Below are 11,616 nucleotides of genomic sequence, written 5' to 3'. Positions count from 1 at the left end.
AAAAAAAAAAAAAAAAATGATGGCTGAAGACCGCCTGAACACTTGTGCCATGGAGACGCAGCTCTAAGGAGCAGGGCTCGGCTGTCCTACCATCACACTGTGAGTATGAAACCAAGCTGCAGTGGTGAGGTCCTGACAAGTGTTTAAAAATAATTTCCATATTGATCATTGCACATTAAGTTCATAAAACATTTGCTTCTGATGAAATGTGAAATAACAGACATTCATAAAATTGGGAGTGAAAGTGGTGCTCATGGCTGGGTGCGGTGGCTCACGCCTGTAATGCCAGCATTTTGGGAGGCCAATGAGGGTGGATCATGAAGTCAGGAGTTCAAGACCAGGCTGGCCAAGATAGTGAAACCCTGTCTCTACTAAAAATACAAAAATCAGCTGGACGTGGTGGTGGGCACCTGTAATTCCAACTGCTTGGGAGGCTGGGGCACAGAATTGCTTGAACTCGGTAGGCAGAAGTTGCAGTGGGCTGAGATCGCGCCATTACACTCCAGCCTGGGTGACAGAGCGAGACTCCATTTCAAATAAAAAAGAAAGTGGTGTTTGCACCCACCACTCATGCCCTTGGAGGCCTGTGTGCACATGTGTGCCCTCCAACTCAGCATCTGCCCCTGAAGCTTCCTGCCTGCAGAACTGGGGAAATGCTTTTGATTGTTGCCAGGGACTGTGCCATGCCTAGAGCCCTTGGGGTCTGCTACGGAAGCCTCAGCATCTCCAGGGTGCCTCACTCAGCCTGCTCTGATGCCCAGCTGGCCCCAGGGCTGTACCAGGTCTTGGGAATGTGCTGTCTGGGGTAGGGGGAGGTGGTCTCTGTCCCTGATATGAGCCTCAGCCTTTGTACCTTTAACTGCCATGTTTCAACCCAGACCTGGACCAAGTCTCCATGTCCCTTCTGGGCAGAAGTACCCCCCAAACTCTGCAGCAGGAATGGCAGTACAGCCCACCTTCCGTGGGCTGGACAGTGCAGTAGAAGGCAGTGCACCTGCCCCAGACCTGGATGGGCCAGTCTTGTAGAAGGTGCCCACTGGCTGTGACCTGGCCAGCAGGCAGAAGAAGGGAGAACACCGCAGTCCCTGAGTGCTATGGTGGGGATGCGCCAGGATCTGGGATGAGAGCTCCTCCACCCCATGAGTGGGGTCAAGCTCCATGTGGTTCTGCTCAGCATTCTCTCTTAAATACCTTCCTCCTCTGCTTCCATGTCCCAGAGCCCTGCAGGTGAACAGGGGTCAGGGGAGCCAGGGACATCTCATCCCAGTCCAACCCCAAACCAGGCTGGGGCTATTGGCTTCGGGTGCTGATTCTGACATAATGCTCTTGCAAAGGAAAAATAAAGGGTGGAAAAGTAAGAAGAAAAGCTGAATGAGCATGGACTTCTGTCCTAAGATGTTCAGCTGTCTGTTTTTAAACAAAGAGCAATTATATATGTTTGCCTAATAACTCAGGAACATTAATTGCCAGGTTATTTTTGTACCAGCAGTCACTGTTTAGCTGAATTGCTGGTGGTTTGCCAGGGATTTCATTGAATACATAATTCAGGGATGAGCCAGCATGCCGAGTACCCAGATCAAGCCCCAAAGAGGGGAGGAAGTAGCTCTCTCCGTCATCACTGGTAGGGCTGCACATGGATAGAAGCCTATCTGCGCCCCACGTCCAGAGAGACAGGGATGCACCCACCATGGTGAGGTCTCTGAGGATGGCAAGTCACCCCGGCTTTATTTTGTTCCAATAACTGAAACCACTAATTATCCATCATCACTTGACACCCACGCTGCTAGGCAGGGTGAGTGTGTGCACCGTCTCGGGGGGTATATGCATCATCTCAGGGGGCGAGTGTGTTCTGCTGGGGGGTGAGTATGTGCACTGTCTGGGAGGCAGTTTGGTGACAGATAGATAGGAGGTACTCTGGCCTGAGATCCAGTGATCAAACCCTGAGTGGTGACCCCATGGAAGCTGCCCCATGAAGTAACGGCTTGTCCTGCAGCCACTCCCAGCTGAAGTCAGCAAGGGGCATCGCATGGGGCTATAAACAGGCAGTTTTGTTTGTTTGTTTGTTTGTTTGTTTTTGAGATGGAGTCTCACTCTGTCACCCAGGCTGGAGTGCAGTGGTGCTATCTCAGTTCACTGCCACCTCTGCCTCCCAGGCTCAAGTGATTCTCCTGCCTTAGCCTCCTTAATAGCTGGGATTACAGGTGTGTGCCACCACACCAGGCTAATTTTTGTATTTTTAGTGGAGACGGGGTTTCACCATGTTGGCCAGGCTGGTCTCAAACTCCTGACCTCAAGTGATCCACCTACCTTGGCCTTCCAAAGTGCTGGAATTATAGGCATGAGCCACCGCGCCTGGCCGTAAACAGGCAGTTTCAAAAGAGGTAGGGTGACATGATGAAGTGACTGTTATCTTGCTGCGGGGTCTTGGTTTTCTGTGATGGGTATCAAATTACCAAACACGGCGGCCTAGGCTGGGCGTGGTGGCTCACGCCTGTAATCCCAGCATTTTGGGAGGCTGAGGCAGAAGGAGTTCCAGACCACCCAGGACAACATAGCAAGACCTTCTCTCTAGCAAAAAAAAAAAAAATTAGCCGGGCATGGTGTAGTCCCAGTTACTTAGGCATGCTGAAGTGGGAGGATCACTTGAGCCGGGGAGTTTGAGGCTGTAGTAAGCTATGATCACACCACTGTACTCCAGCCTGGGCAACAGAGCAAGATCCTGTCTCTAAAACAACAACAATAATAATAAAAACATAGTGGCCTAAAGCACCCCACTTTTTACCCCAGTCCACAGGTGAGGAGTCCAGCCCAGCCTAGCTGGGTACCTGTACAAAGCCTCCCAAAGTGCTGCAGAGGTGCTGTCAGGGGCTCGGTAGAAGCACCTGTGCTCCCAGCCTGCAGCGTGCCCTTCTCCTGGCAGCATACCCCACAGCCAGAGCAGCAGCAGCCACCAGAAGTGTCTCACACCTTCCCATCAAGTCAGGAAAACACAACGCACATTTGCTCAGTCACCCAGAGGTGGCACATTTCGCCTTTGGCTTAGGGCTTCGGAAAACAGTCCAGAGAAATCCCAAGGCCAACTGGTATGGCAGAAACCACAGGACAGGTCCTGGCAGCAACACACGGGTTCTAAGTGAAAGCAAGAGGGGCCCATGTCAACCCTCCTCCTCTCCACCCAGGGGGCCGGGTGGCACTGACCAGCACCTACAGACTGGCCATCAAGCTTTCTTCCCAGAGGTGGGAGCACTCGGGGTGGGTTGAGTCTCTTCGGCAGCCTGCAGGAGGCAGCCCTGAAACGCATACAGAGCTGGCCGGCTCTCCTCAGCGTGCTAGTTTCCTGGGGCTGCCGTAACTAAGCACCACAGACTAGGCGGCTGCAACAACAGACACTATTGTCTTGCAGCATTGGATGCTGGAGATCCAAGATCAAGGCGTCAGCAGGGCTGGCTCCTTTTGAGGGTCTTCTTGGTATACAGACAACTGCTTCTATCTCTGTATACACAGCAGCTTCCCCTGTGTGTATCTGAGTCACCCATCGTATTGATTAGGGCCTACCCACATGACCTAATTTTACCTTAATCTTTTTTTTTTTTTTTTTTGAGATGGAGACTTACTCTGTTGCCCAGGCTGGAATGCAGTGGCGCAATCTCGGCTCACTGTAAGCTCTGCCTCCCAGGTTCACACCATTCTCCCGCCTCGGCCTCCCAAGTAGCAGGGACTACAGGCACCCACCACCACACCCAGCTAATTTTTTTGTGCGTTTTTAGTAGAGATGCGGCTTCACCCTGTTAGCCAGGATGGTCTGGATGTCCTGACCTTGTGATTCGCCTACCTCAGCCTCCCAAAGTGCTGACCACTGCACCCAGCCCTTAATCGTTTTTTTTTTTGTTTTTGTTTTTGTTTTTAAGATGGAGTCTTGCTCTGTCGCCTAGGCTGGAGTGCGGTGGCGTGATCTCGGCTCACTGCAACCTCTGCTGTCTGGGTTCAACCCTTCTGAGTTCTCCTGCCTCAGCCTCCTGAGTAGCTGGGACTACAGGTGCGTGCCACCACGCCCAGCTAATTTTTTGTATTTTTAGTAGAGACGGGTTTCACCATGTTAGCCTGGATGGTCTCAATCTCCTGATCTCGTGATCCGCCCACCTCGGCCTCCCAAAGCGCTGGGATTACAGGCGTGAGCCACTACACCTGGCCCTTACATTCTTTTTATTTTTTTGAGACGGAGTCTCGCTCTGTCACCTAGGCTGGAGTGCAGTGGTGCAATCTCAGCTCACTGCAACCTCTCCCTCTTGGGTTCAAGCGGTTATCCTGCCTCAGCCTCCTGAGTAGCTGGGACTATAGGCACCCGCCACCACGCCCGGCTAATTTTTTGTCTTTTTAGTAGAGATGGGGTTTCACCATGCTAGCCAGGATGGTCGCAATCTCCTGACCTTGTGATCCACCCAACTCGGCCTCCCAAAGCACCAGGATTACAGGTGTGAGCCACCACGTCCGGCCCCTACATTCTTTAGAATTCTGTTCACTCATTAGCCAGCCCAACGCTACTCCAGTCCCTGTGGCAGACAACAGTTCTTTCTTAACATTTCTTCCACCTTCCCTGCAGCTTGCTGTCTGCTGCTTGGACCCTAGCCTGGCCCTGCCACTCACCCAACTGCAAAACGGGAAAACACCAGACACTCTTCCTTCCCGATTCCTTGGCCTGAAATGACTTCACTCAGCCTTGAAGTCAAGCAGCATGGTGTCTATGCAACTTTGTGATGACTCAAATCTGAGACCCTCTTGAAATGGTTCAAATCATTTCTGGTATAGATTTTAAAATGATGAAAGCTTCCCAAGCAGTTGCATTACAGAATGGTTACAAGTTTCATTTTGGGCATGGGTTACATCTCTGCCTCTCTCTCCGTGGGGATAAATGCTGGGGTGTCCTAGGGAATGGAGGTGTGGCCGTCCTGAGTCCAGGGTCAGGGGTGGCTTCTGGCCTTGGTTTCCTGACTCCTCTGGCTGGTCCTCAGCATCCTCTCTACCCCAGGTCCTTCTTCCTCAGCTCAGAACCCACACACAGACCCCTAGCCTGGCCACCACTTTGACTTCTCACCAGCAGCTGCGACCAGCCAACCCAAGCTGGCTCTCACTCACTGACACCATTGCCCCGGTTCTGCTGTGCGACCCTCCTCAAAGCCCATAGAACTGCAGCCCGACTGGACCCATGTCACTCCTCTGTCCTACCTACGGCTGCCTTCTGTGGCTGAGTCTTCACGTCTTTGTACATCGACTGGAGTCCCCTCCCCGAGAGGCATTCTGATAGCATCCCACACTGAGTGACCCTGTCCTGAAGGGCAGTGCCAGGCCTGTGCAGCCCCGGCCTGGCCCATACACCTTCCTGCACACAGCAGCTCGGGTGGCATGAGAACTGGCTGGGCACCCAGGACCCTGCAGGGTACAGCAGATGCAGAGTGAGGGGGTTACCTGTATGCATTTTTGGAAACAGGGCGAGGATCAAACTTAAAGAAGATGATGCACATGGTGGCGCAGGGCGGCTCTGCTCACACAGGTCGAGAGGTCTGCAGGAAAAGGAAAACACCGAGTTAAGTGGATGCCAGATACTCAGAGCAGCCCTCCAAACCTGCAACAGGCCAGAACAGAACCACCTCTGTGGTGCCTGTACCGCTTGCTGGGTGTGGGGGAACTGGACACCACATTCCTGGCCAGCGCCATGCAAACACCTCCCAAACTCATACACTCATCAGCACTGGCCAGACTGTCTCTCCACCACCTGCAACACCAGCCCTGAACAGAAGCATCTCATCAGCACCACGGTACTCTGAAGGCTTGGACACACCGAGCTGGGGGACTGGGGGGCCCAAAGGGGGCAGCAGCAGTGAGGGCGGGAGCCACACTGTGAAAAACAAACTTACCCATCCAAACTTAAAGAATGAACTCAGAGACCCAGAGAACAGAAAAAGTAAGACTTTTAACGACAGTCTTGCAAAATCAGGTGTCAGACAGACAGGCACACCCAGCACAGTTTCAACAAGCAATTTATTCCCTAGTGCGCAGGTCCCTCCCCTAGATCCTATAGGCCGAGTACTATGGGGTCACAATTTTTCCTGGACGTCGCCTATTAATTGTTGGATCGGGGCTTCAGGTGTTTTTGGGGGGTTGTCTTGCTGTATTTTGCTGCAGGCCACAATGCATTGCAGTCCTAGTCAGCTCAGAGACTTTTTAAGTATTTAACTTACGACCTAAGTAGCAGGCAGGCTGATAAGAACAGACAAAACAAGCTATTTTGCAGGCCAGTAAACTTTCATCTTAGACTAAACTTCTTTGGTTTGGGTGAAGGCAACTAAGTGGGGGGAAAGAGGAGGCTGACAAGCACACATTAGCTATCTAAGCAGGGGCCTAGTATATCCTGTTTCTTCTGTAGTTTGCTGACCTAAGCCAATTCAAGGCACTTTGTCCTGGAAACGGACCACTGTATACATTTTTCCTTTAAGACCATCCTCCACCTGCACACCTCCTCCCCTACAACAGCACCAACCCCACCCCACATGCTACCAGTGGAGGCAGCCCTGCCTCCGCCCCCATCCTGCCAGGGAGGACAGCATGGCCCACTCACCTGGGATGCAGGGCCTGCAGGCCCCACTCAGCACACACACTCGCCATCCCACAGGACCCGAGGGCCCCACACACCCACAGCAGCTGGCATGGACACGTGCTGTGGACACGCTGGGTGACTGCACACTTAGCACACACCTCTTCCCCACCCAAGGACCTCTGGGGCCCAGAGCACGCAGTTTTCCACAGTGCAAACGAGTGGAGAACGGAGATTAGATCCCGAGGACAGCCAAGGGTGACACTCAAGTTTCCTGAAATGTGCACGTGTGCAATGATTTAGTGACATGGCTCAAGGGCAGAGCCAGTGCTCATAGCTGGGACATAGGACAGCCAAGAAGCTGTTCAAATACTGAAGACAGCCAAAAAGATTCCTCCAAGAAAAGTCTAATGAGTGGGGAGGGTGGTGAAGAGGGTTCAATGTATGTGCCTCCACAGGCACGGGCATCAGGGATGGCCACTGGGCACCGTCTGCTCCAGTGAGGAGCTGGCGGCTGTGCAGTTGAGGTGTTGGGACAGCAATGAGCACCACCTGCAGATGCACTGGGTGGTGGGGGATGGGCAGCCATTTGAGATGGTCTTCTCTCTGCATAGGATGGGAAGCTAAAGGGTGTGTCGTCACAAGGGGTCCCTGTGAGAAGCAGACTAGGGGGCTGGAAGTGGGTTGGATCCCCTCGCTGGGTGCCCTGGAAGCGCCCATAGGGGGCCATCATCCGAGGGTGGGCAGGCTACTAGGGCCAATCCTTTTGGTGAAAACAACTCAAGATGCTCAATAAAATATGAAAACATCTTAAAAATTGCCAGGAGTTGATGAGCTCATGCAGTATTTGACCAATACTTGGGAGAGTGTGGTCCACAGAGGACAGCAGAATACAGTGGCCAATCCTGCCTCAGAGCATTTGCCCACTGAACACACTGTGGCTCATGCTCTGGTGGCCCCCGGGGGCAAAGGAGACAGAAGACAAGGTCCAGACACCCCTGCAGGATGGAGAACCTAACAGAAGACTCTCCCCTAAGTTAGGCTGGGACTCCAAAGAGGAATGCTCAGGGAGAGATGAACTATAGCCTCAGTCACCCCCAGGGCTCATGGGGACATTGCACAAAAGTGGGGGGATGTTCCTGAGAAGCGGTGGCACAGCCGGTTGCCCAGGTCCACACTGGGGGTACAAGGACCCACAAGCCAAGCACAGTTTTAAGGGGCTCCAGCACTGGCAGTGCCCCTGTGCCTGAAGTTCTCTCTGGAGAAAGATACCTTCATCCTATACTTCAAAGAAGTCTCAAAATCATTTTTTAAAGACCAGAAGCAGTACATAGTCAGAAAGAACCACATAACGAAAGAAGCACCATGGGCAAGAACCAGCAGAAAGATAACCGTACATGTATCATCAACCAACCATGCTCTGATGTCAGAAAAAAAACAGACAGCTCAGAAATATCTGCAGGGGAAAGGAAGTGATGAAGAGCAAACTGGGTTTACAAAGCAGCAAAAGGAACTCAGTTTTTTTTTTTTGAGACGGAGTCTCACTCTGTCACCCAGGCTGGAGTGCAGTGGCGCGATCTTGGCTCACTGTAAGCTCCGCCTCCCGGGTTCACGCCATTCTCCTGCCTCAGCCTCCCGAGTAGCTGGGACTACAGGCGCCCACCACTGCGCCCGGCTAATTTTTTGTATTTTTAGTAGAGACGGGGTTTCACCGTGGTCTCGATCTCCTGATCTTGTGATCCGCCCGCCTCGGCCTCCCAAAGTGCTGGGATTACAGGCGTGAGCCACCGCGCCCAGCCTTTTGTTTTTTGTTTCTTTGCTCTTGTTGCCCAGGCTGGCTGGCATAATCTCGGCTCACCACAGCCTCCACCTCCTGAGTTCAAGCGATTCTCCTGCCTCAGTCTCCAAAGTAGCTGGGATTACAGACATGCGCCACCATGCCCAGCTAATTTTGTATTTTTAGTAGAGACGGGGTTTCTCCATGTTGGTTAGGCTGGTCTCGAACTCCTAACCTCAGGTGATCCACCCGCCTCGGCCTCCCAAAGTGTTGGGATTCCAGGTGTGAGCCACCGCTCCTGGCCAAAAGAACTCTTAGGAAGTTCTTTTAGAAATGAAAGCTTCCGTGACTGCACATTAAAGCTCAGCTGTGGGTTTAAGAGCAGATCAGGTGCAGCTGATGAGGCAGAACCCTCCTGAATGCAGTGCAGGAAGATGGGGAGCACGCTGGGCTTTGGGGGTGCACCCAGGTGTCCACCTGCTAGGTGCCACTGATGGGGTGGGCCCAGCACTCACCATGTGGCCAGAAGACATAAGTCCCTTCACTCTGGAGGAGCTGGTCTTTCCTGCACATGAGAACTCCTGGCTGCAGTCACTAGAGAAGCCCTGCCAGCTGGTCCCTACTGGAATCCCACTGGCCTGGAGCCCAGGGCTACCCAAGGCCTGCTCACCAGGGACATGCTCCTCTAGGGTGTTAGAGAAGGCCGTTGGTCTCAACTTCAGCCGACCTCAGCCCTCCCTGGGCTGCACGCCCAGCTGCTGGCAAGGCCACGGATGAGGGCAGTTCTGGCCACTGATACACATAGGACAGACAGAAGGGCACCCCTAATTCAGCTGCACGACCCCACCATCCTAGCTGGCCAGGGTGCAGAGGCAGCAGACCAGCCCTCCAGGCACCAGTGGCAGGGAGGGCTCCGTGGTCCAAGGGAAGGCCATCAACGGATCTCCGGGCAGCCTGGCACTGGAGGTGTGGGCGCAGAGCCAAGAGCTGTGGCCTCGACGAAGACGCGGTCATTGGGAGGGAAGGACCAGAGGAAAGCCAGCCCCTGAGGAGGGGACCATCAGGAACTGCCTTTCTCTCCAATCCCTCGCCCCCTGCTCGAGCCAGGCCCACTGCCCACCGGCCTCCAACCCAGCTCTAGCCAGCAGGTCTCCCCCTCCCCCTGCCAGCTTCACCTCCCCCGACCTGTGACCTTGCCTTTGCCTGGGCCCCTGTGTGCTCCCTAAGCCAAGTCCTGCAGGTTCCCTAGGTCCTGCACGGCCCCCACGCAGGACCACCACAGCATTCCAACACCCTCTCATGCCTGCTGACTTGCCAGGCTCTGGGAGGGAGCCATGGATATAGTCCTTGTCCTTTTGGTCACCACAACTTGATCTGGGCACAGGGCAGGCGGGCACACGGGCGGCCAGGACCACTTCCCACAACTTCCACAGGTCCCATCACACCAGGTGAGACTGAGCTCCTCAGAGCATCTCTTGTGCCACACAGAGCTTGCACTCAAGGGTGCCTCAGTTGGCCAACTTTACAGGAGGGTTGGTGTCCCAGGGACAATCGTGCCTGGCTTTCCAGGTAAGGCCCCACTCTGCCTGTCCCCAACCCTGCCCTGGGTTCAGCACTTGAGCCAAGCCCAGTGAACTCTCCACAAGTCCTCAGCAGTCAGAAGGCCACAGAGTGGTCAAAGCCATTCAGGGTTGGCCCTGAGGCCCAGGTGGCCAGAGCCAGACCACAAAGAGCAGCTGAAGGAAGAAGCAGGCAGGAGGGCCTGCGGTCCAGCCAGCAGCCTTGCCCTGGGTCTCAGAGGCCACAGCCCAGAAGCATCTGAACATCTGCAGGAAGCCACACCCAGTCTCTGCATCCTGCAGGGGACCCGCCTGCCCCAGGGGGCTGAGACCACCAGGGCAGCCTGCACACAACCACCAAGCTTGCAGAAGCAGTCAGATGGCCACACGCCCATCCTCTCCAGGCAGAAAATGCTTTACGTGCCCCCATCTCATCACCTGGCCTCACGGCCACTGGGATAGCAGTTGGGCAAGTAGGTTACTGGGCGGGTGGGGCAGGCGCTGCAAAACCCGGCTGCCAGGGCGGGTCCAAAAGGAGGCTGGGCCAGGGCTCCACAGGTGGGAAGATGCTGATGAGCTCCTCCCTGTGCTGTGTGCTCTGTAGCTGCGATCCCATCCTACCATGACTCCCAGGTCACATGGCGGGGATGGGCAAGATGAGCCTGGAGGGGCTCATGGTTGGGTACCTGCTGGTTGGGCTAGGGGTGAAGAAGCAGTGAGCTGGCCACCTCGAGCAGGCACATGTGGGATGCTGGGATCAAGTGGACCTCCTGGACCCTGCACCCACAGCCTGGCAGCTCCCCAGAGACCCAGGATGGCCTCAGCACTAGATCTGTTCATTTGTAGCTCTAATCTGCCCAGCCATGCTGCAGACACTCCTGGAAGTCAGCATGCTGCCTTCTGTTCTCCCACAGCAGGAGCTGCTGATCCCTGCCAGGGCGCAAGAGGTCCCTGGGCAAGGTGGTGATGGGCAGCCAGCTTCCTCCTGGCCATGGTGGTTACTGTGCTCACATGTGGTCCTACTAGAAACATCATCTTGAAAGCCACTGGCATGACACAGGCACACGGCCAGGCCTCACAGGCCCACAGGGTTGGAACAGCCCAGATATGTAGTCTAGGCTGAGGACAGGAGGCTGTGTGGGCAGCAGTTGAGAGGAGCCATACTCCAAGACTGAAAGCAGGGCCTGTGAGGTGGGCAAATGTCCTGCCACCAACCCACAACACCAGCACAGTGCAGCAGGGCAACGTGGCATGGTGGTGAGGTTCCTGAGCCAGGACAAGAAAAGAAGCATCGTTCTCACGGCTACTTGAAGAAGCACATTACCTCCACTCTGTCGCCTCAGTGCAGTCATGTGATCACAGCTCACTGCACCCTCGAACTCCTGGGCTCAAGCCATCCCCATCCTCCCACCTCAAGCCTCCCAAGTAGCTAAGATTACAGGTGTATACCACCACACCTGGCTAATTTTTTTTTTTTGAGACAGAGTCTCAATCTGTCACCCAGGCTGGAGTGCAGTGGCACGATCTCAGCTCACTGCAGCCCCGCCTCCCGGGTTCAAGTGACTCTCCTGCCTCAGCCTCTCAAGTAGCTGGGACTACAGGTGCGCACCACCACACCCAGCTAATTTTTGTATTTTTAGTAGAGACAGGGTTTCACCACATTGGCCAGGATGGTCTCGATCTCCTGACCT

The 11,616-nt window shown here is 54.4% G+C and overlaps 1 protein-coding gene across 10 annotated transcripts in view; it reads right to left on the bottom strand.

Annotated features, from left to right (window-relative positions):
* The window catches only part of TANGO2 (transport and golgi organization 2 homolog (Drosophila)), a 53,699-nt gene that overhangs the window by 27,774 nt on the left and 14,309 nt on the right, over positions 1 to 11,616 (bottom strand). For 8 of the 10 annotated variants that reach the window (XM_011959154.1, XM_011959155.1, XM_011959152.1 and 5 more), the window contains one exon: positions 5,464 to 5,558. In XM_011959154.1, the coding sequence (XP_011814544.1) occupies positions 5,464 to 5,519 (56 nt within the window). In that variant the 5' untranslated portion in view covers positions 5,520 to 5,558. Of the gene's footprint in view, positions 1 to 5,223; positions 5,559 to 11,616 lie in introns of all 10 variants that reach the window. The other 2 variants (XM_011959150.1, XM_011959158.1) reach the window with 1 other exon arrangement.

Source organism: Colobus angolensis, unplaced genomic scaffold (genome assembly GCF_000951035.1).
Source record: "Colobus angolensis palliatus isolate OR3802 unplaced genomic scaffold, Cang.pa_1.0 Scaffold484, whole genome shotgun sequence".
NCBI classification, from domain to species: Eukaryota; Metazoa; Chordata; class Mammalia; order Primates; family Cercopithecidae; genus Colobus; species Colobus angolensis.
The sequence above is the reverse complement of the archived record's forward strand: the minus strand, read 5'-3'. Positions and strand labels throughout refer to the sequence as shown.